This window comes from Camelus ferus, chromosome 3 (assembly GCF_009834535.1).
Source record: "Camelus ferus isolate YT-003-E chromosome 3, BCGSAC_Cfer_1.0, whole genome shotgun sequence".
In the NCBI taxonomy this organism is placed as follows: domain Eukaryota; kingdom Metazoa; phylum Chordata; class Mammalia; order Artiodactyla; family Camelidae; genus Camelus; species Camelus ferus.
Window position 1 is genome coordinate 25679765 of NC_045698.1, and position 26066 is coordinate 25705830.

Consider the following 26066-nt stretch of genomic DNA (forward strand, 5'->3'; position numbering starts at 1 on the left):
ATGGATTAGGACAGAAAAGGGATCATTAATATTAGCATATTATACACAAGTGATTTTTTTTTTTTTTTGCTATCTTCTGTGTGTACCCTTTCTCAGTTGCTCTTTTAAATACTTTAATGATCTTAAGCCATTGAATTGGAGAAATTTTTTTAAGTATCTGGAACATATTCCATTTGTTCTCCTACTGAGTTGTCTTAAAGAATTCATTGTTCCTAGGGACTGTGTCACATAATAAGGATCAAAATTCAAAGTAGCCAGACAGAGGACCTGAATAGAAATTTTCCTAAAGAATTCATACAGATGGCCAACCGACACATGAAAAGATGTTCGACATCACTAATCAGGGAAATGCAAATCAAAACCACAATGAGATATTATTCACACCTGTCAGAATGGCTATGATCAAAAAATCAACAAATAAATGTTGGGGAGGATGTGGAGAAAAGGGACTTCTCATGCATCATTGGTGAGAATGTAAATTGGTGTAGCCACTATGGAAAACAATATGGAGGTTCCTCAAAAAATTAAAAATAGAAGTGCCATACAATCCAACAATTCCATTTCTAGGTATTTTCCCAAAAAGAACAAAAACACTAATTAGAAAGATATGCACCATTATATTCAGTGCATTATTCTCAATAGCTAAGGTATGGAAGCAACCTAAGTGCGCATAAATTGATGAATGGGATAAAGATGTGGGTGTGTGTGTGTGTGTGTGTGTTTTACTCAGTCAAAAAAGAATGAAATCTTGCTATTTGCGACAATGTGGATGGACCTAGAGGGTACTATGCTAAGTGGAATAAGTCAGACAGAGAAAGATAAATACCGTATGATTTCACTTACATGTGGAGAAAACAAAACACATGCACAAACATAAGAAGACAGAAATAGTCATAGATACAGAGAACAAAAAGGTGGTTGCCAGAGGGGAGCGGGGTGGTAGTGGAGGGATGAATGCCATAGGTGAGAAAGACTGAGGTACAAACTTCCAGTTAGCAAATAGATGAGTCACAGATGAAATGTATGGTGTGGGGAATTTAGTTAGTAATAATGTAATATATTGGTACGATAACTACACTTCCTGTGGTGATCATTTTGAAATGTATAGAAATATCAAACCACTATGTTGTGCAGCAGTAACTAATGTAGTGTTGTAGGTCAATTATACTTCAAAAACAAACAAGAAAACTCAGAGAAAGGATCAGATTTGTCATTGACAGAGGCAGGGGGTGGAGGGAGGAAGAATTGGATGAAGGTGGTCTAAAGAAACTTCCAGTTGAAAGATAAATAAGTATTAGAGGTGTAATGTGCAATATGATAAATATAATTAACATTGCTGTATATTATATATTAAAGTTGTTAAGAGAGTAGATCCTAAAAGTGTTCATTACAAGGAAAACTTTTTTCCCTTTCTTTTACTTTATATCTATATGAGATGATGTATGTTCACTAAATTTATTGTGGCAATCAGAAAAGAGAAAGAAAGAAAGATAGATAGATAGATAAAAATAGCCAGCATTTCTTGAAAAGATTTTTAGGACAGCCAAATTCCAAGTAGCTAACAGGACCAAGATGGCAGATAAGACTATTGCATACTTATGTATTCAGGCATTCCTTACATTTTATGTGCATCCCCAGAAAAAGTTTCTGTGTGTTTAAACAAAAAAATATTTACAAACTTCAGAATCTGCTGTGTTCTGAGGATGTTGAATGATCAATTCAAAAGAATCTGGGCAGTCTTTGGAGTAGTTTAAAAAAAATGCATTTAAAAATTTTACAGTAGTTGAAAGTGAGCCCTCTTGTGGACTGTTCAGTAATTTTACATAAAAGCATTTTTTTTTCTTGTATTTTAGATTAATTTGTATCATCAAGGGTGTTATGGTCAAAAGTTGAGGCGTATATCTAAATATTATAGTTCTTTAAGACCTCAGCCTCATTTAGAAGGAAATAAAACAATTATTATTTGATTTTGCATTTCTAATACCATTGTATAGGAAATAGTTTTGTGGTATAAGAATCAATCAACCTTTATTAGAGGGTTGAGATAGGCTCTTTTGCAGTGGAAAAGAAGGTGAGAAATAAAAATTTCGGTGTGGGGAGGTGTACTGGGAACCCAAATAACTCATAGCAGCACTTGGAAATTTCTTCCATGGCCTCTTGTTAAAAAACAAACAAATAGTACTCAGGAGTTTTGTTTTGTTTTTTCCTGGTGAAGCTTGCATTTTTGCATATTTTGTTATCATTAGACATCATGTAACTACTCTGCAGACCTCTAAGTGAATTTAATTGTCATAATCAGCTGGGACCTTTTAAAGTAATATGAAGTTTTGTTAAAGTCAGTTCAAAAACTGCATGTGAAATAAATTGGTGAGAACAAGATTAGAAAAATACATAAATATGATTAGAAAAATACACTTTTATGGTTGTTTTCTTAATGAACATACACATATTCTATAAACTGCTTTTGAAACACCCTAAATCTCAACCAGATTTACTTCTTGGTGACTTCTTTTTCTCTTCCTAATAGTAATCAGTAATTGACTGTATCCTTCTATTATATATTAAATATATTAAGATACAGCTACGTTATTGGAATACACATTATTGGTATCCAACATGGTGGCTGCAGAGAGCTCAGGATTCCAAAAACAAGCATGTATTAAAGAGAGCTTTAGAGCTTTTATTTTGCATTTTTCTTATTTAATGGAAATAGTTTAGAACTATAAAAAACAGAAATGTTTTAAAGAAGTGAGAATTTTCACAGTACAACTTACTGGAAACTGTTTTTGAGCTAGGATTTGAGGAAAGTCTTTTGGAAGTGTCTTCAGAATGTGAAAAATTCATTCTTGAATAGTAGGCAGCATAAAAGAACTTGGAGGTAGCTTGATAAAGTGAAAGGATTCTGCTAGAGAGATGCCGCTCTAGGGACTCACTGTTACCTACTTAAAATAGTAAATAGTACAATGCAGATTTACTTGTTTACTTATCTAGCTACTTAGGGTTTTTATTCCACCTGTCCCCCAAAAGAATCTGAGGGAGTTTATACTATTAAATGTGTTATAAAGTGAGACATTAAAAATAGTTTTAAGCCCTCTCTCTCTCTCCTCACCGAGAAAAAAGATAAAAAGAAATTGATATTGCCAAGGAAGAAAGGTGCTAGTTAGCTAAATATTCTACATGTAAAATTTTTGTTTATTCAAAATAATGTTATAATCATGTAAGATAGCATAGTGTAAAAATACTGAACTAGAAATCCAAACATCCATAGTCTTGACTGGGTCAGTTGCAAGCTGTGATACCCTGAACAGACATTTAGCTTCTCTGAGGAATAATTTCCTTTACCTTTTATTGGTTTGTATTTCTGTCATAGCAGTGTAGATGTTTGCCAATTTTATGTCCTTCAGATATGCATAAGAATGTAAGCTTTAGTTAGAAACACCCAGCTCTGCTCTGTCCTGTCTGTGTAGCCATAGGCAAAGAATTTAGGCTCTTAGCTTTTTTTTTTTTTTAATCTGTAAAATAGAGATCATCTTTAGAACCCTCTGACCTTGGTTTGATTAAGGAAAAGTATGTGTTAATGTCTGGCACATAAGAAGCGCTAAAAAAAGTTCCCCTACAGTGTTATCCCGTCTCTTGCCTATCTCATCTGTTATAATTTAGCTGCTATCAGTCCTCTGTGGATCACTTCCATATCTATTGCTGTATCTCTGATCTCTACCGTCAGTTCTAGAGTTTCCAACTTCCAACTTTAGACTTCTCCAACAACTAAATGTTACTTTGGCATTTTAATCTGAATGAATCCAGAATCAGACTATCATTACATGTTAGTTCCATAGTATTCTTCCAACAGTTTTCTGCCTCCATTCTCTCTCTCTCTCTGCCACCCCACCTTTCTTACCACTCTTACATTAGTCTTACTGAAAGCTTAAGTTCACTTATGTTAAGGATATGAAAAAAGATCAACATTTTATGACAAATTCCTTTGCAGGCTCCACCTTTCTGGCCTTATGCTCTGGCCAAAGTGTTTATGAATGCACTCTGCATATTCTGTTAGTCTTTAGTACCTAACACAGTGCCTTCTTACAGTAGATTCTTAACATAGGTTTCACAGATAATTATTTAAATATCCCAGTGAAATTTACATATAACAGCACCTATTAGAAGACTCTTTAAAGTTTTTCATTTTAATACATATTTTATATCATTGTTTTTCTGAATTATAGACTAATAGTTTTTATTAATCCAAAAAATACAGATATAGATACTACAAAAATGGAGATTCCCCAAAATCCCAGAATACATCCTACCCCTAACCATTGTTAATAGTTTGAAGATATATTCTTAAAGAACTTTTTTCATACCTAGACTATATTTGTATAAAAATGTATTTTAAGCAAAAATGGGCTTGAGCTGTACACATTGATATTATTTTCAGTTAGCAGTATATCTTTTCATGAATTTTAAGAATCTTTGCCATTTTTTTTAAATGAATGTGCTGCAGAGAGTGGAGGGATTAAAATATGGTATAGTCACAGTAGAACTGGTTCAGGTTTCTTTTTTCTTTCAGTTTTATTGAGATGTATTACTGTGTAAGTGTTTTATTTACATATAAATAAAATTTATATTGTCAGTTATCACTGTGTAAGTTTAAGATGTACAGCATGACAGTTTGATTGACATATATTGTGAAATGACTACCACTATAGGTTCAGCTAACACCCTTCTTGTGTAAATACAATAAAAAGAAAAGCAAGAAGAAAAGAGTAAAAGGAAAAATTTTTTTCTCCTTGTAATGGAAACTTTTAGAATTTAGATTTACTCTTTTAACAACTTTCCTGTGTATCATACAACAGTGTTAGCTATAGTCATCCTTTTGTATACTACATCCCTAGTACCTACAATTGGAAGTTTGAACCTTTTGACCACCTTCCTCCAACGTCCCTCCCACCCCACCCTCAAATCCCCTATGTCTGGTAACCATGACTCTGATCTCTTTTTCTATGAATTTTGTTTCGTGGTGTGTGTGTGTGTGTGTGTGTGTGTTTAGGTTCCACATATAAGTGAGATAAGTCAGACACAGAAAGATAAATACTGTATTATTTCCCTTAGCATAATGCCTTCAAGGTCTATCCATGTTATCACAGATGATTCAGGTTTTAATTCAGTGATCCTTTTCCCCTTTCTCCTCCTGGAAGATACTCTCCTTTCACAGCATTCCTTGGCCAAACTCAAGTTTTGAAGGGTAGAGACTGCTTCCATCTTGTTAACTATTGCAGATTGCTTGCTTAGCATAGTATTTAACACAGTGACAGAAGATAAATATTATTGGATACATCATCATGAAGGGCTTAAATACCATAGAAACATAGTGTGAACTCTTGGATACCATTTATAACTCAAGGGGTACCTATATGGAGTTAGATGAACTATTAATCTAATCTAATGTGACATTTTAAATCTACTTTAACTATCAAGTAAAAAGGAAAATCCTTTTGTTATGTCCAGAAAAAAAGAGATGAAACATTTTTCTGGAGAACAACACAAAGTAGAAGTTAAAGGAATTTTGATTATTAATTTAATGCAGACTGAATGACTGTTAAGGGAAGAGTTACCAAATTGATGATATCTTCCATTTAGCATACATTTATCTCATTGTTGATATGCTCAGAAATGGAGGAAATAAGTGGTTTGTGTTTGACAAGATTGATTTATTAAAATGTTATGCCAATTTTGAGAAGTTATGAACTTAACATAAGTACTAGGGTGTTAACTTACTCTTAAAATCTTTTATTGAATACTGGTTTTCTTCAGAGTGAGTTTTGCTTATTGCTGTATAGTCCAGATCAAGAAGAAAGTAAGAGTACTTAAAGTGCCATAGAAATGTGAACCAAGTACGAAGTAGATGTGACTGTAAGTTATAAAGTAAGGAGTCTGACTCCATAAAGCCATACTCGTCTTACTTTATAGTTACATGGTATACTTTTACTGAATAACATTCATTTAAATTTGATGTTTCAGTCAAGCTATAAAATATATTTAAAAAAAAGAATGAGGCATTTATGAAAGATTTCTGAGATAACATGACAAAGGCAAGACATTTCCTCATTAGATAAAATTGGAATATTAGTACCTCAGTTTTCTATAAGGATTGAATCAGAGTACATTTAAAGTTTCTTTACCATTTTTTTTACTATGTAGTAGGTGCTTAGTAAATGTTGGTTATCATTTTAACCAGTTTTTTACTACTAAAATAGTGAAATTGTTGAGATAATAGCATTCATGTTCTTTTGGCTATAGGATACAAAGTGGCTGTCCAGGAAAGTTTTGTCCACTACAAGATTAGGAGATTACCTTTTATTCCAAAACCATCTCAATCTGAATATTACTGTTGTAACTTTTACCAATACTATTTTATTTGCATTTCTATCATTTATATAAGGAAATCTTAAATTTTGAAGTGAAATTAAACGAGCAAAAAACTAGGGTCTTTAATTTGGCAAGTGCTTAGAAGTTCCCTTCAGACTCATAATGGGCTGAAATGGGAATTTACTATAATATCTTCCACTAATTAACTATTATTTTAATTAAACATCAAGCCTTCTAAGATTATGTTATAAATGATTTCTTGATTTTTTTGTGTGTTTGATTTAGTTTTTACTATTACAGCAGTTAGATTTTTTTTTTTTTTTTACTTTTTATTGCCATTATTTATTTCAGCTACTTTACCATTTAAATAATTGTAGGTGAGCGTGCCTAGGACTGTTGTACATACTTGTAATACTATGGTGAATATATACTGGAATTTCAAATAATAATTTATAATAGGTCTTTAAGAAATAGGGGTTACCTATATTGAAAAGACCCCCTTTCCGTAATTCACTTGTGTTTCTCCTCTATTCCTCTAAAGTATTTTTCAAGTTAGCAGTTAATATTGTTAACTTTTTGGATCACTAACAATGTACCAGGTAGTATGTCAAGTGATTTACATGCATTGTTATTTCATTCTCATCACCACTTGTGAGGGGGCTACTTTTTTATTCTTCCATTTCTTTAAGTCAGTAACTTTCGAATTGCTTTGACTTGATGACCCACAATTAGAAAGACATGCTACCTAGACTCACAAGACCATGTGCAGTGTAGCCTTTTATTTCTGTTTCCTCTATCCCTCTGAATGTTGATCTCAACGCACTAAGTTTATTTTACAATCCACTAATCAGTCACCATTCACACATTTTAAATAAAGCACTGCCTTAAGTGACAGTTCTAAACCACTCATTATAATCTTTCCCACTTGGTTACCATTTCATTCTGGACACGTTCTTCCTCGGAGATAATGACTTTCAGCTACAGTTTCAGCAGTTTCATGACAGATAGTGTACTTTTTACAGAGCCACTTAGACCAAACATTGCCCAATCCAGAGCCAGAAATGCCATGTCTAATTAATTAGGGGTTCTAGGAATGTTGTTTCTTGATGGACTCTGATCACCTTCTAGCGTAAGGCAGCAGCATTTCTACAGACTACTCATATTCATCAAAATCTATGACCTTGGCTAAAATTATAAGTCCATTTCTACCAAAGTCTTTTGTTCTTCAAAATCTTGGATTCCATGAAATTGTCATAGTTCAGCAGTAAGGTGTAAATAGATTTGTCAGTAGTTATCTACTCAGTCTGTATACTTAAAGCACTTTAAACCAAATAAGCATTGTTGCTCCCCTTCCTTTCTCTCTTACTCCCAGTTTTGAGTTGACATCAGCGTGTTCAGATACCTTGTCATGCCACTAAGAAGAGCACAACCTTAAGGTTAGGTTTTTTAATCTTCCAATTTAGACATGGTAACTGACATATATATATATATGATTTTATGTATATAGAGAGAATCATTTTCAGGCCGAAAAAACTCCAGCCTAGGGTTGGGTCTACTTAAAATGTTTCTCACCTGAGATTTAGGAAAATGGAATAAAGTCAAGTAGTCCACAGTAGATTCCCCTAACATGTTATTCTTTATGGGTACCTATCTATCCTCTGAATTAAATGATTAAAATGGTCACTTGTTACTTAATCTGCTTGAATATGTCAGTTTACATGTGCAACAGAGAGTCCTGTATGAATAACGATATTTTGTGCTGTTCTATACATAATTTGCATTCAGTGATTTTTTTTCCCACATTAATTACTAAGCGTTTTGGTAACTTCTATCAGTATTAAATTCTAACTGACTTTTTTCTTGAGTGCTTGATGCAACTGCTAAATATACAGTGCTTCTTTAAACTTCTTTAGTGATTATTAAAGAATCAAATTAATTACTTCAAAGTGTAAAGTGCATAGTGTAGCAAAAGGAAAACTACAGGATAGCCAATAGTAACTATATCTTTCATAGACTATTTTCCGTACCATTTCCTTACAGTGAGCTTCTACTGGCAAGTTTTATATCAGTCATTCATCAAAGGAAAACAGTGTTTTTCCCTTGGCCAGTTACCAGAAAAGAAAGTACATATAAAGATCATTAATCTGTGAAGGAAAAAAAGGAAAGGAAATGATTACTAAAAAGACAGGATAGTTGTTACCACTAGAAGGAACTAGAGTGCTAGACTTCTGGATGGTGGTTCCAGGAATGCTTACTTTATAACTGTTAAGCCATACATATATGTTTTTGGAACTTTTGTCAGTCTATCTCATATTTATAATGAAAGTCAGGAAGACGAATATTCTTATTTTTAACTACCTATATACTTCTATTTTTTAAAGAAAAAACTTAAATTTGCAAAGTTGCATTATGATGTATGAGTAAGGGGAGTTACTAGTGTTACATCATTACACTGTTTTGACGTTTATAACTCAAAAAATATAGAGGCTCTCTTAAAAGTTACCGACTAGCAGATATAACCTCAAAAAAGAGAAACATTTACAGTTTAAAGTTTACAACTCAGTTTTCTATTTTAGCACTATGTCTTAGATGATTGATATAGAGGAGATTTCCTCTGTTTGCTGTTGTTTATAAAGTTATTTAATAAAGACACATCTTTGAATAATGTGTACATTACTTACTAGAAAGGCAAGTTGAACCTAGATTTTGATGTGTTTATGATGTGGAAAAGAAAACAGTGCTTGTCAGAACTGAGCGTCCCACCTAGTTATAGAGCCCACTAAGCTGCACAGACTCTTGAGCCAGATTACTTAGGTTCTGATCTTTCTCTACAAGGTACTTTAAACTCCCTGGAAATTAATTTCCTCATTAGTAAAATGCAGAAAATAATAGTGCGTACCTTACTTGGTGGTTGTGAGGACTAAATGAGTTAACTATATGCAAAGCACTCTGCAAGTGTAATGTAGGGTAAGTAGTATGAGCATGATAGCTATTGTCATATAGGTTAAACAAATAAGAATAGCAGAAATTTTTGTTTTTTATAAGCATTTCCCTAATGATATATTTGACATATTTTTACAAATAATGTCTTTTTTGTTTCAGTGTTTGGGAAATGGGAAGTAATGACAGCTGGCACCTGAACTAAGTACTTTCTTAGACAACACCATTCCAGAACTTCAGGATGAATGGGGATATGCCCCATGTCCCCATCACTACTCTTGCGGGGATTGCTAGTCTTACAGACCGTAAGTGGTTAATTTATCTAATTTACATTCTACTCTGACACTGATTTTTGAAGAGACTATAACAGTAATTATTATTAGTGTCATAAGTAACAGAAAATGTTTAAAGATTTTAGATTTTGAATGACAAACATCATGATTTTCTTTGATTAATTGGCATAAATTTGAAGGTAACAACATTAGTGTAGTCAGACAATAGATAAAGACCTTAATTTCTGTTTCATTTTAAGGACCCATTTGGAAATGGTAGCATGTGTTTGTTTAAAGGTTTTATATGATAAAGGGATAAATGCAAAATTGAGGCTCAAAGAAGATGAAACAAAGCATTAAGAAAAATAAAAACCGAAGAAGCATGAGTTTGCATATAAGAACAATTTCAGACTTTTTAAAAAACATTTATAGAAATGGTAATTGAAACTGCACTTCAAGAAGAAAATTTGATACCCAACTTAATCTAATTTCTTAGTGATGTTTATGTTGGATGTTATGTTCAGTAATCTGTTGGAGTTTGTCTTAGACAGGAGCCTATTTACTCTAAACACTTAACTTTAAAGAACATTGTCATTCTCTTGAGTTTTACTTAGTGTAGCGCAATCTTTTAGGTACTCATTCTTTTGGGAGGCAACTCTAATTCTTAGTCCCCGGGTAATGGTGCAGAAAGCAACTCAAAAATGCAAAAAAAAATATTAGTTCTTCTGTCATTTTACCTGAATAAATAAAAGGAAAAGGAGACATAAGAGGGATGAGTAGACAGTGAGGAGATGACCTGCCTTTCTTTGTATAGCAAGCATTATGCAATATATGGGGCTTTATAAATAAAGCTATGAGAAAATAACTTCGAGTAGTGTTTTTATCTGTGTTCAGTATTTCCCAAGTACTACCTTTTTCTCGTGTTAGTTTCCAGCTGGTTTAAATGGGGTAAAGTAGACACCAGCCTACAGCTTTTTAGTGAGGAAACTAGCAGGGCTGGTTTATAAAATCTGAGATAATAAGAAAGTAGCTGGTAGGGTTAGGGTGACTCAGGTAAAAACCTTTGAAACTGTCTTTAGTTTTGTTGATCACTTTGTTATAGGTAAGGCATAATAAACTCAATAGGCAGGAGTACAGAATCAGATATACTACCAGGAAGTTCTTTTTAGTTACCCATTATCTCAGCTGTACCTTATTTTTAAAGTTTGTTTGCCCAATATACCTATTTATTACATAATAATTTATTTCCCATGTTTTTATTAGTAAAAAAAATTATTATTACCCATTGTGGCTGAGCAGCATGATAGTTATACCATATAGGTAATTAGAAATTAAGGCAAAAACAAAGACACTTTAGTTGATGTTCTTAACTTTTAGTTTAGACATATGAATAAATTTCCATTATGTGAACAGACATTAAATAGCTGAATATAAACTACTGTAAAACATTTATGCCCTTTTGTTTACTGTTAGGAAGAAGAGAGACTATTTAGGAATTTATAACTTAAAGCAAAATCCCTTAGATATTCTTCCTGCAGAATCCTATTTTGTGAATGTTGTTCACTTGCTAAAGTGAGCTGTTTATTTTTGTATTTACTTAAAAAACATTATCTGGCAAAGAGTCAGGTATTATTACTTGGTTTATTTATGTGAGAGTGTATTGATTCTGATTAGTCTTATAAGCAAAAATAAATGAGATTAACTAATATATTCTCAATCCCTGGAAAATTACTTAGTTTTTAACTCTACCTTTTTGGCTACTCATTTATTAAGTTAATAAAAATTTAAGACATGAATAGTCAGCGCAAAGATAAAGAAGCTGAGTTTCACTCTTAGAGAATAGTATTATCTACTATGATCCAGCTGACATTTGGGGAGTTTTGTAGAGTTGTTTGAGGTTTGTTGAGGAAGAAGGATGTCTTTTATTAATTTGTCTCATTAATATTTGTAACTTACTTTTTAATAACTTACTTTTAATTCCCAAATGTATGTTAGCAGTAAAGAGACTTCTTATTGTAACTTAATTTCTAATAATCTGATTTTATTCCAAATAGTCCTGAACCAGCTGCCTCTTCCATCCCCTTTACCTGCTACAACTACAAAGAGCCTTCTCTTTAATGCACGAATAGCAGAAGAGGTGAACTGCCTTTTGGCCTGTAGGGATGATAATTTGGTTTCACAGCTTGTCCATAGCCTCAACCAGGTATCAACGGATCACATGTAAGTACAATCTAAAATAAAGTGAAAAATTCTGGTCTCACTAAGAGAATCAGCATTCCTGGTTTTACTTTTGTTTCAAAAAAATTTAAATACATAGTTTTATATTGATATCCAAGTGAGAACATAGCATTACTGTGATGAGATATTAATGAGATTTAAATAGGCCATAGTTATTTTGAGACAGTAGTTCTGACCTGTGTACTTCTGTGAAGATCTTCAATTCTTGTAATAATCTTAGGGTTCATCGAGGTGGCTCTATACAGAGGTCTAAAGTTACTCATGAAGCTCTCTCTTTTCTAAAATTGCTAGAGTGGTTAGAATTTCCAGGCACTATGGACTTTGCTTCTGGCTCTATTTAAAGTGGTATACTTTTCATGGGAAGGATGTCAAAAACTCAAAAGAGTAACTTCAAGGAAGGCTACCAAAGAATCTGGGACTCATTTTTTAATTTAATTTTTACTACCAAAGCAGTACATACCTATCTCAACACAAAAATGTATTAAAAAGTTCACACCTCACTACACATTGGTACTCATATGTCCTTCGATTTTTTTTTTTTAATTAGGAGAATGAGGATAGCACATATTATAATAATGGAGAGGTCTCTGCCATCAGATGCTGCACATACTTTATTTTTAAAACTGATGACTTTAGGTGAAATACTAAATGTGAATTTTCTGATGGAGAAACAGAAACGATTGGTTAAAATCAGAAGAAAGTATAATGCTAATATTTAGTCATTCCAGAAATTCAAAAAATGTCAAAATAATACACTTCTTGTACTTGTACATCCTTAATCAAAAATCTCCACCAAATATTTAGAGGGATAAGGGAAGTAGCATATATATAGTGATGTTATTGAGAGCTGCTTTAAGATTGCCCCCAGAAATTTATTTAATCTTACCATTGGGCACCATCTTTATGAATCTTTCTCATTAGACTTAAGGAGTGGAACAGGGACATATTTAGAATGTAAAATTTAAAATACTGCCTATATTTAATTTTTTATCATTTACCTTTCATAGTTGTAAATTTAATTTGCTACTTACTAATTGCAGCTGTTCTTAACCATTTGCTTGGGTATCCCCCTACCCCCCAAAATGTCTGTATTTGAGAAAAGTATAATAAAGAAGGAAAAATTATACGTAGCCTTTGGGTCTTATTTTAATCAGTATGGCAACATTGTTACTTTATTCAGAGGACATTCTTAAAAAGGCAGACTCACTCATATTCAGGTATAAGGGAGAAAATCTATTCCAAGCCCAAGTATCAACTTCTCTGCATAATTATCACTGCTACTCTTCCATTTTTTGAATATTTTAGAATAGACATTATTTATTTTCTATTTTGAAACTATGAGAACATTCCTAAATTCACTTATAGTTCTATAAAATAATGTTTTGGGTTTTTTTTCCGCCTGTTTAAAATAAAATGGGGAAAAAAATAAGTTATTCTTAGAAGAACTTCCCTCTTGTCATTTTTGATAATTCTGTTTCTTCTAGGATTAGCATCTTTAAAAGTCCATGAAATTGTTAGACATACTTGTGTAATTTATTTTTATGCCATAGTCTTCTTAATTTTCTGCCACAGCCTTTTCTGAATTTCACTGGTGAATTGCTGTCTTACTAATATAGAATAGAAAATTCTTAATCACTATTTTAATTTCTTTGTATTTATTTTTCCAATGCCAGAGAGTTGAAAGATAACCTTGGCAGTGATGATCCAGAAGGCGACATACCAGTCTTGTTGCAGGCCGTCCTGGCAAGGAGTCCTAACGTTTTCAGGGAGAAAAGTATGCAGAACAGATATGTACAAAGTGGTGAGGTTTTTAATAATTGAATTTCGTAGTACATTTTTTATGAATCCTATATTAGAACTTGTTTCATGTGTAATTAAACCCAAGTGTCTCCTTTAACAAGCTAGCCTAACATCTATGAATGCTGTGTTGATACCTTGAATCAAGCCAAGAACAAAAATGAAACTAAATGGCTGGTTAACATTCTTGTAGCTTAATATGTAACTAAATTCCTTGGAAATTAAACAAAGCTTATATGTAGTTTGCTAGATATTTCAGAATGTATTAGTTTAGTCAATACAAAAGCTCTAGGAATTTTTTTTTTAATTTTAAAAAAATCATAGAATTAAGGGGGGAGGATATAGCTTAAGTGGTAGAGCACATGCTTAGCAAGCACAAGGTCCTGGGTTCAATCCCCAGTACCTCCTCTAAAAGTAAATAAATAAATAAATCTAATTACCTCCCCCCAAATTAAAAAATAAAAATAAAAAATCATAGACTTGATACTAAAAAATCTTCATTAATCAAATAATAAAAATATCTGCAGAGCTTTTCAGCATGTAGTACGTGTAGTAAATCATTATACCAGGTATCAGTTTTAGTACTGACGGTGTTTACATTCATGGTTATGTAGTAATTGGTTTAACACTTCTGTTGCCTTAGCAATGGAAAACAGATTTGTAATAAATATTAAGGAAAATTCTTTTTATAACAAGTATTAGAGAAATCATAAAAAATATCATATCCTACACAGATGTAATTTTTATGTAGTCAAGGAGAGCCTTTAAGTTAGGAGCATTTTTCTGGTCTGAAGCTTACTGAATCTAACAAGCTCAAGTACTTGCACTTGCTTTGCTCTCAAGATTAAAATAGTTGGAAGGGAATAGTTTAGACCACTCAGGAAGGTCTAACTTTTTAACTGTTTGCTTGTATTCAAGAATATTGCCACATTAATTGACAGTACCTCCATGAAGTTCGTCATTCCATTTCTTAGTTTTGTTTTGTGTTTGAATAGTATTACTTTGTTGATTTTGTGTATTTTTGTATGAATTGTGTTTTTAAAGCAATTTTATAGTTACTGTCCATTCCTCAAAGTGAATCCATTGGAAATCCCTTTGCCTAATTCACCTGTCAGCAAATCGAAGGCAGGTATGCAGGGCAAGACTGTATCTTTACCAGAACTACTAAGCTAGATTGCAGTAGCAAGAGACAGATAGAAATGGTGAAAGGAAAACTAGAATTACACATGCTCTGGAAGAATGTTGAAATAAAAAAAAACCGTGGAGAGTTCGTTGATTAAAAGAAAGGCTATATAGGCATACCTCGTTTCATCGCACTTTGGTTCATTGTGCTTCCCAAGTACTGCATTTTTTACAAATTGAAGGCAACCATGCATCTGCCTTTTTTCCAACAGCATTTGCTTACTTCATGTCTCTGTGTCACATTTTGGTAATTGTCGCAATATTACAAATTTTATTATTATATTTGTTGTGGTGATCTCTGATCAGTGATTTTTGAAGTTAACTATTATAATTGTTTGGGGGCATGATGAACCACGCCCATGTGAGAAGGTGAACTAATTGATAAATGTTGTATACTCTGGCTAGACTGGCAGTTCCTCTGGCTCTCCCTTTCCTTGAGCCTCCCTATTCCCTGAGACACAACAATATTGAAATTAGGTTAATAACTCTACAGGAAGAGCCTCATGTCTTTCAGTTTAATCAAAAGCTAGAAATGATTAAGCTTAGTGAGGAAGGCATGACAAAAGCTACAAGCTAGGCCTCTTGCCAACAGCCAAGTTAGCAAAGGAGAAATTCTTGAAGGAAATGGTAAGTGCTACATTAGTAAACACATGAATGGTAAGAAAGCAAAACAGTCTTATTGCCATTACGGAGAAAGTTTTGATGGTCTGGACAGAAGATCAAACCAGTCAGAACATTCCTTTAAGCCAAAGCCTAATCCAGAGCAAGGCCCTAACTCTCTTCCATTCTGTGAAGGCTGAGGGAAGTGAGGAAGCTGTAAAAGAAAAGTCTGAAGCTAGCAAAGGTTGGTTTATGAGGTTTAAGGAAAGAAGCCATCTCTATAACATAAAAGTATGAGGTGAACCTGCAAGTGCTAATGTAGAAGCTGCAGCCAGTTATCCAGAAGATCTAGCTAAAATTATCAGGGAAAATGGCTACACTAAACTAAAGATTTTCAGTATAGACAAAACGGCCTTCTATTGGAAGAAGATGCCATCTGGAACCGTCAAAGCTATAAAGGAGAAGTCAATGCCTGGCTTCACGGATTCAAAGAACAGGCTGGATCACTTGCTAAGAGCCCTTGCAGATGGTGAATTTAAGTTGAAACCAGTGCTCATTGACTGTCCTGAAAATCTTAGGGCCCTTAAGAATTATGCTAAATCTATTCTCGTCTGTGCTCTTGAAGTGGAGCAACAAAGCATGGATGACAGCATATCTGTTGACAACATGTTTTATGCAATATATTAAACCCATTGTTGAGACCTTTTTCAAAAAAAAGATTCCTTTCAAAATATGACTGTTCATTGACAGTGCATCTGGTCACCGCAAGAACTCTCATGGAGATGTACAAGATTAATGTTTCATGCCTGCTAACACAGTATCCATTTGGAAGCCTATGGATCAAGGAGTCATTTCAACTTTCAAGTCTTATTATCTAAGAAGTACATTTCATAAGGCTGGAGCTGCCATAAATAGAGATTAACATTAAACAGAGTTTGTAAGAAGTTGATTCCATTTCTCATGGATGACTTGGGAAGGGTTCAAGACGTCAGTGGAGGATGTAACTGCAGATATGGTGGAAATAGTAAGAGAACTAGAATTCAAAGTGGAGCCTGAAGATGTAACTTAATTGCTGCAAGCTCACTTTAACGTATGAGGAGTTGCTTCTTACTAATGAGCAAAGATGGTTTCTTGAGATAGAGTCTACTCCTGGTGAAGATGGTGTGAAGATTGTTAAAACTGCATCAAAGGATTTAGAATATTGTATAAAACTTAGTTGATAAAGCAGCAGCGGGGTTTGAGAGAATTGATTCCAGTGTTGAAAGAAGTTGTATTATGAGTAGAATGCTATCAAACAGTATTGCTTGCTTCAGAGATATCATTCATGAAAGGAAGAGTCAATCAGTGCAGCAAATCACTGTTGTCTTATTTTAAGAAATTGCTACAGCCACCTCAACCTTCAGCAGCCACCATCTTGATCAATCATCAGCCACCAACATTGAGGCAAGACCCTCCACTAGCAAAAAGATTACAACCTCACTGAAGGCTCAAATGATGGTTAGCATTTTTTAGCAATAAAATATTTTTAAATTAAGGCATGTACATTGTTGGGGTTTTTTTTAGACACAGTGCTGTTGCACACTTAGTAAACTACAGCATAGTGTAAACATAACTTTTATATGCACTGGGAAACCACAAAAAAATTGTGTAACTCCTTTTATTGCAATATTTGCTTTGTTGTGGTGGTCTGGAACCAAATTTGCAATATCTCTGAGGTATACCTGTAATAGGATAACAGCATTAAGTATAGGATAATTTGAGTAAGTAAAAGATTGAATAAAGGAAGTCTTCCAAGGTATTTATACCACATTTTTGTAACTTATTTTTTTACATATTGAATTTAGGTAATCATGCTAATAAAAAACTTTTTTTTCGGTCACATACTTTGTGTTTTATCCTATATATGCTTATTTTTTAGTCTGAAACGTTGATTTCTCCATCTCCTACTCGGTAAAAACATAAACTACCATTTAAAAATCAATTGATTCATTGCATGTTGTGACTTTTTTATAAGCATTTTCCTGTTGATATTTGGCTTTAAAATTTAAAAAGTGATTCTTTGTTGCTAAATGTAACTGAGTCACACATATGGAGAAAATTTAATAATATGCAAATAAATCACTTTGTTCATAGTTCTTAGGAACTTTGAGATAATCAGAAAGGACTGTTAGAATTTCATTTGTCCCTTTTATTTGTACAGCCATTGCTTCCAAACTAGTAATTCCAGCTTGTCACAGTGATGGCTGTTAATTCAGGGGAAAATATTTTTTAACTCCCATAACTCTTCCCTTTCTTGCTCCCAAAACAAAGGCAACAATAGTTATGCTAATTAAGTTATTAAGCCATAGAATATATTAATTAGTACTGAGGTTGAGTTGGAAGAGTAAATTCCTCAGTTAAAATTTAGACTACATATAAAAGAAAGCATGCTGTTAGCGGTAGACTTTGAGGTGGTTTTGAGCCCTTGTTGCATTTAGGCACTGTCATAGAACTAGAAGCTTTTCTGTAGTTCCTGGCAAATGGACATGTAGCCTCTTTTTGAATGTTTCTGGTGAAAGACACTTTTCATATCAGCAGAAGGAAATGAAATTTGTGAAGATAACACGATGCTTGAAGCTCCCCAAAAGATTGGCTATACATAAGAAAAGTCAAAGTTAATCACAGGTTTTTTTCTTTGATTTTAGAATGTCTAAGTAACTGAATTTTTCTGCATCTCCTATGTAACAAAATACCACTTATGTCACAGTTGAAGGAACAACGTCTAGCTTCAAAAGAAATGTGAGAATCTAAAGGCTATCCTCACATTTTCATTCATTTATCAAATATTCATTTAATCCCCATTTTTATGGCAAAGAATTACTGTGGAAGAAAGAATAGGAACACTGTTTGTGTTAAAAGACTTTTCAGATGGTAATTTCAGTACCTCAAACTTTGGGTCCCTAAGTGAAGTACTTTTTAAATCCTGGATCTGAATCACAGTGAAATAAATAGTGTTGTAAAATTAAGCTCCAAAGGATGGGAGATCTATATAATAAAGTATTCCATGTAATGGAAAAAACACCCAAAGGCCTGTTGTAGACAGAAGTGTGTAAATTTGGTAAGGGGTTACATAAAGCTACTTCTAAAAGTTCTTTTCTATTCTGAGGTTAACGATAGGACCTTAAATAAACAAGTAAAAGTTTTTTAAAAATTAAATCTATCTCTGGTCCAGGATTAGTTATATGCTAAAAGAATGTTTTGGTAAAATTGTACTTGAAATTTATAGTTTCTGTATTTTGTTCTTCAGAATGAACATACTGATCAAAAAGAAAAGCACAAAGAACTTTTCAATGTCTGTGAAAGAATAATGATTTAAACGATTTAAAGAATGATTTACCCTTAGAGGAAAATAACATGTTAATAACCATTTTTGTGTGTTGTTTAGGAATGATGATGTCTCAGTATAAACTTTCTCAGAATTCCATGCACAGTAGTCCTGCATCTTCCAATTATCAACAAACCACTATCTCACATAGCCCCTCCAGGTAATATGTGTGTATCATTTTATTAAGTATTATTTTCTGTGACGAATATTCTTGGGAATATACACTGTATACTACATTTAGATAATGATAAATTATATGTCGTTAAAAAGTTGAAATGCTTAGCCTTAAATAGTAACTCACATAAAATATTTGCCTTAAAATGTTATATGTGGAAATGCTCTTATTTACTGATTGAAATAGCTACCATCTTAGTAACTTAATTTCATAAAGATAAAAGAATGTGTTGAAATAACCAGTATGTTTGAGAGAAATAAGAAAATTCCTGGAGTAGCATCTAGAGAGGATGGCTTTATGTACCTCAAGCAAATGGATACTTTTATGTAAGTAAACGAATTACCCCAGTTTTTTCAAACTGCTTAGTATGACTCTTAGATTTTGAATTGTGAATGATGTTTGTATATTATTCATTTTTCAAAATTTTTCTGTTTGCCTAGATTTTATACAAATTAGAGTTTGGAGAATTTTTTGACAGTGAAATTTCAAGGAATATCATATTTATTTCATTTCCTGATATTGTTTGTTTGGATTTTGGATTTTAGCCGGTTTGTGCCACCACAGACAAGCTCTGGGAACAGATTTATGCCACAACAAAATAGCCCAGTGCCTAGTCCATATGCCCCACAAAGCCCTGCAGGATACATGCCATATTCCCATCCTTCAAGTTATACAACACATCCACAGATGCAGCAAGGTAAGAAAGATGGTTGTTTATTTGCAGGAAATGCCTGTAGTTTTAAGCAAATTCTTTTGTTTTTCTCTTTACAAAATTTAAAACACGAAGACTATACTGTATACTTACTTGTCAACAAACATTTCTTTTAAGATAGAGCTTATATCATTAAAAACGTTAAATTCATAATTTAGAAATTCATCATTTGGGAGGTAAAAGAGTCAGTGTGATTTGACTCTGGATTAGGTTATTAAACAACTCAGTGTATCTTGTTAATGATATTAGGAACTGCTTTTTTAATTGGGCTTTTTTCTTACAGTAGCACTTAAACCAAAGAAGAATTATGTTTTAATTAGTAAATATATATAGTGTGAGAATTTTACTAAAAGGTAGATACAGTACTAGTAGAGGAAAATTAATAATCTTACATGCAAGATTTTTTGAAATTAGATTACTACTTCTCATTTGAAGTCATGCTAATAATATGATGTCTTTTTAAGATCATTCTGCCTTGGGATATATGTCGTGGTTACTAAATAATTTATTAGTATAAATTTATACATAATTTTTTGAGAAATTTTGAAAAGTACAAAAGATAATATAACAGATATCTGTGTCTGTCCCCCATAATTAACAGCAAATTTTTAACAGTCACAGTTATTCACTAGTTACTATTTGTATTCTTATTTTTTAATTATACAAGGAGTCAAACATCCTTCATTTATAAACTTTTTATCTTACAAGCTTTTAACTTAGTGTCACCTAATAAAACAGACAACTTCTAGTTTCCCAAAGCTAGATAATGAAATACTAGATTGAACCTATTTCATACAGTAACTCCAGGAAGAACTTGTAGGCAAATCGTACATTTGAAATAAGTAGCTCCAAAATTATAGATTTAGTGTAAGGGCTGAACATAAAGTATGTATGTATATGAGCTCTTAATACTTGTGAAATATTAGTATTCTATTCTGGCACACTGAAGTTATGGGAAACATTTTAAATGTAATTAATCAGGGGAAAAATAGTGAAAGGACATATTTGTTTCATAAGGAAAGTCTGCATACACATAAATATGTATAGGAAAAACCATAAGTTTTTACTCTAAATACTGCCATTATTTTATAACAAGATAAACCCAGCTTTTTTTTTTTTTAGTTGAAGTCATAAAAGAATATAGTTTGAGGGCCTATTCAATAATGAGTCATTTCTTGGAAATTCTCAGATACTTGAGAGACTGAAAAGAATAACAGTTAGCCCTGCACAGATATTAAAGTTATTATAACTAAGAAAATTTCATGTGATAAGAACAAATGGATAGATAAATGGGACTGAGAAGGTTCCAGAAATAAGGCAGATGTCTTACACTGTAAAAATTTTAACCATGCAGAAAAGTTGAAAGAATAGCACAATGAACCACTTCACCAACAGGCATCCTACCTCTCTTTCCTTAAATACATCTGCTAAGAAATCAGTTCTCCTTTATGAACATCAAGTATAATATTTTACTTGATTTTAAAAAAATCAAGAACAATTCTGTAGTATCATTTATATCCATCCTACTTTCAGTTTTCATCAGTTGCCCCAAATACGTCTTTATAACCTTTATCTTCTTTTCCATGCATGATCTAATCTAGTTTCTCACACATTGCATTTGGTTTTTTCATCTCTTTTGACTCTTTTAATCTGAAAACGATATTTAATCTGAATCCCATACGCTTTCTCCATGACAGTAATTTTTGGTTTTTTTTTTTTTTGAGTCTGTGCTACTTTTGTTGTAGAGTAGCCCATATTCTTGATTTCATGCTTTTCTCTTTGTGTTGTTTAATTTGTTCATATAGTCCCTGTATTTCCTACTACCTGGAAGTTTTTTTTTTTTTTTCCTTAAAGACTGGAAGTTATTTTTAAAGGCTTTGTTAGCATCTAGTTATCTATTTTTGGCAACGGTACTAAATAAGTAATGTTGTATACTTTTTATTGTAACATATCAGAAAGCATATAAATGGCAAGTGGGTTTATTATTAGTGATGTCAAGGTGGTGACCACTTCATGTCTTCATTATGCAAGTACATAATTTTTCCTTTGTAATTAGTGAGTAATCTGTAGGGTGATAATTTGAGATTATATAAATATTCTGTCTCCTATTAATCTTTACCCTAAAGAGTTTAGCATCCAGTAATGACTCTCATTCATCAGTTTTCACACTTGTCATTGGAAAATGGTCATTTTCCGATTTTATCATTCTAAAGATGGTATTTTGAATCAGTATGTAATGTGGTTTGTTTAAATAAATCATGCTGGATTGGTTATTAGGCATTTTGAAATTTTAGTAGGATTCTTAGATTATCTGGAGCAAAATGTTCTAGATTGATAAACCATTTACATGTTTGTACTTTAAATCATAAAATTAGAAGAAAACATGAGGTAAATTTTGGTAATCTTAGGGTTGAGAACAGCTTATTTCTAAGTAGGCCTGGATTCTAGAAATGGGGAAAAAATAGATTATTATAAGTTTCTGTGTAAGAGGAGAGAAAATAAATAAAGGTAAGTAAATTTAGGGGAAAACATTTCAAAATTTATTACAAAATATTAATTTAAATATATCACGATCTCATGGAGATTGATAAGAATAAGACAAAAATAGACTGAAATAGACTGAAGAATAGACAAAAATAGACTGAAGAATTAAGCAGGCAATTTACTGAAAAAGAAAAGAAAATCGGGTATAGAAATATATATATGAAAATATGGTCAACCTGGTTCACAGTTAAAGAGATGGAAATCAAAATTAAATTGAAATAAAATTTTATATCTATCAGATTAGTGAACATTTTAAGTATCCTGAGAAGTTTGAACTTTGTATCGTTTTCATAGGGCTGTAAATTGGTACAAGCATTTTAGAGAGCAGTTTGACAATATCTATTTTAATTTAAAATACAGATACCTCCCTCCATAGTTCAAAATATATCTCCCTTATAAGTAGGGGAGATATTTATTAATATTTAGTAATATTTAGTTTAAAAATGGGACTATCCAGCAGTTTCATTCCTAGACACATTTGTAAAAAAAAAGTCATTTACAAGAATATACTTTACAGCATTGTTTATGACAGCAAAAATATTTAAGCAGTCTGAACTACTAACGTAAGATGGATAAATTGTGTATATTATATAGCAGAATACATGTGATTACTTATTTAAAGTAAATGAACTTAAAACTACATATATAGAAATTAATAAATTTCAACATGATATTGAACTAAAAAATAAAAAGCAAGTTATAGAAGGATTTACGCATATACCATTTGTATAAAGTTATAACATACAAAACAGTGTTGTGTGTTATTTAGGAATATATTCATTTATAGCAAAGGTATAAAGACATTCATAGGTAGAATGAACTCTAAATTCAACACAGGGGTTACTTTTAGGCAATAAGAGGAAGGAAATAGAGGAGAGGAATATGAGATATATGGAGAGCTTCTATAATATCTAATGTCTTATTTCTTCTCAACAATAGATCTGAATGACATGTGGCATAGTGTTAAGATTTGGTCAAGCCCTGGATAGTCAGATCATTATATTATTGTTTGTAATTTCTGTATGTTAAAATATTACTTATGAACAATTATTATTATTGTCCTCTAAGAATTTTATTTTTATAAAGCGCTTTTTTTTTAATTCTTATTAATTTCAGCATCGGTATCAAGTCCCATTGTTGCAGGTGGTTTGAGAAACATACATGATAAAGTTTCTGGTTCATTGTCTGGCAATTCTGCTAATCATCATGCTGATAATCCTAGACATGGCTCAAGTGACGACTACCTACACATGGTGCACAGGCTAAGTAGTGACGTATGTAATATATTAGTTATCATTAAGGTAATAAAATAGTTCTAATATTTGTCTCATAACCTAGTATTTCAGTTCCACAATTTAAAGGATATCTATCATCTGTCGAGGATTATACTAGATCTGAGAATCTAGCTATGAACAATATGATTCCTGTTCCCACAGAGCTTAATCTAGAGCAAGACTGGTAAAGTGGCCAGTAGTCTGACACACAAAGAATGATTTTCCCATTTGTAAAGAGTTTAAAAGAACAACAAGGAACCTTAGGCGACAGAAATTGTGTGCGACCCTTCATAGGGTTATTTGTATTACAAGAATTATTTGTCTCTTTACAGAGAAAGTATGCCAACCTCTGGTCTTAGAGGTTTAGGTCCTTAATGAAATATAATTCATTTTTAAATATTTGCTCATACAAACATGTTCTCTTAAATAATGAGTCTGTATTTATTAGTACTTAGCTCTTTTTCCCTCGAGACTTGTACAGAACTTTTTCCCCCTGAAATTTAATGTTGCTTTAATGCTATTGAAATATTCCACATACTGGAAATTTGTCTTGTTATTAATTTGGTGATGTTACCACGTAAGTTACATGTATCTAAGTCTAACAGAGGTGACATTGGACTCTGCCCTCAAAAGACCTTTACGTTTACAGCCTGGTAGGGTGTTCAGAGCTCCTTTTGTAGAAAATGGCAAACAAAAATGGAGCATATTAGTAACACCAGTTTTCTTATTCATTGCCATGCTTAGGCTGTTGATTCTTTTGGATACAATTTCAATTCTTCTAAGATATACCACGAAGAAAACAGGAAAGTGCAGAAGAATTATGCTTTTGAATACCAACACTTTACCTGTCAGTAATTTATGTCTTTTATTGGTTCTCTTTAAGATTTCTATAAAGCCTCTTTTGTCATTCAAGATGTAAATGTTATCCTCTATTCTTAGGATGGAGATTCTTCAACAATGAGGAATGCTGCATCTTTTCCCTTGAGATCTCCACAGCCAGTATGTTCCCCTGCTGGAAGTGATGGAACTCCAAAAGGTATTGCACCTAAAATTTTCTTTAATGTTGCATATTTCAGCTTGAGTAAAGAACTCAGACTTCTTACTGCAGTTACAAAAAATTATTCTCTATTGTTTTTCATTTATTGTAGGAAAAAACAATATTGTACTTATTGAAAGTGTTTTCATATATGTACAGTATCATTCTTACAGACAAATCCATTGGTCTTTTCAAACCACAACCTTTTTAATATTTCTTAAATATTTGAAATTATTGATCAGCTTTCCCTATCCTCCACCCCTCCCAGAAAACTTATTTCTTATTGAATCCATGTTTTCCTCCTCCTCCTTTCATTTTTCTTCCTTCATTAGGTCTTCCCTCTGCTCTCTCATTTCTCAGGATTTCTATCATTAGCCTTTTAATCTTCCATTGTACTTTTTTCCCTTGGTTATTTTACTTAGTTTTGGTAACAGTATTGGTTACTTTTGTGAACAGAACTCCCATATCAATGTCTTTGGCTCCAGTTAAAATCTTCTCTCACTTCTTATCAAAATGTTAATTACTTCACCAAATCTCTTACATCTGCTTTCATTTCTGCTCATTAATCTCAATTCTTCAAGTTCTAAGTTAAATAGGTGATCATCTGTGGACCCTCCCCTCATCTCCCAAGCTGTTGTTTATCATCAAATTCCCAAAGACCCTTGTATGGTCTGTGTATAACAGAGCGACAAAGTTGTGAATTTAAGTCCAGGTTTAAGCTGTTTTTAAAAATACATAAAATCTGATCATTTGAATCATCAGAGTTGATTAGAAGAGAATATTGTATGTACTTTAAAGAATTGGCTTGTAATTAATTGCAGTATAGCTGATAATAAATTTTGTCTATCCTTGAGAATTTCTAAGTACAGCCTTCTAAACTATAGACTGGTCTGCCTCTCATTGTAAAGATTTTTTTTTCATTGATTATCTTCCAGCTCTTTGATTGAGGATGTTTTTCAAGAGGTGAAAGTTGAACTTCTATGAGCCATTCTAACTGAATAATTAGAATTATGAGCCATTCTAATCCTATAATTCTGAATTTTCAGGGATAAAAGTAACTCAGCTTCTGAAGGAGGGGGAACTTCCAGAGTAACTATATTTGTAGGTTAGGTGTCAAAGGTAGATACATATCTCACAAGTATTATCAAGGTGAGAAATCATTCAGACTGCCAGGGAGGAGTAATAATGGGATAGCCTGTTGATCTAGATAACCAGTCCACTTTTCTTCTAACTCTTGAGGATGGATGGATGGATAGGTAACTTTAGATTGAAAAAAACTTTAGAACAAATAACCTTACAATACATCACTTATCAGAAGCCTCTACTTGTGTTCATGAGGTTGTTTTCCAACTAGTTTTGAAGGCTGAATACATCCAGCTAATCTAATTTGATTTTTAGATAAATTGTTGGAATTTGAAGTTTGTTCTAAAATATATATAATATGCCACATAAATATTAAGTACAAAGACTATATGATGTATTATAATTCAGACATTAGACAAATCGGGTTAAAATTTTGGTTTGCTAACCATATAATAACATTGGGAAATTTTCTTCACCTCTATG

At 32.5% G+C, this 26066-nt stretch overlaps 1 protein-coding gene across 1 annotated transcript in view; it reads left to right on the forward strand.

Annotated features, from left to right (window-relative positions):
* The window catches only part of NIPBL (NIPBL cohesin loading factor), a 175667-nt gene that overhangs the window by 60945 nt on the left and 88656 nt on the right, over positions 1–26066 (forward strand). The window contains 7 exon segments of the mRNA XM_032471114.1: positions 9469–9611; positions 11633–11798; positions 13490–13617; positions 18820–18919; positions 19480–19631; positions 23307–23464; positions 24404–24500. Of these exon segments, the coding sequence (XP_032327005.1) occupies positions 9548–9611; positions 11633–11798; positions 13490–13617; positions 18820–18919; positions 19480–19631; positions 23307–23464; positions 24404–24500 (865 nt within the window). The 5' untranslated portion in view covers positions 9469–9547.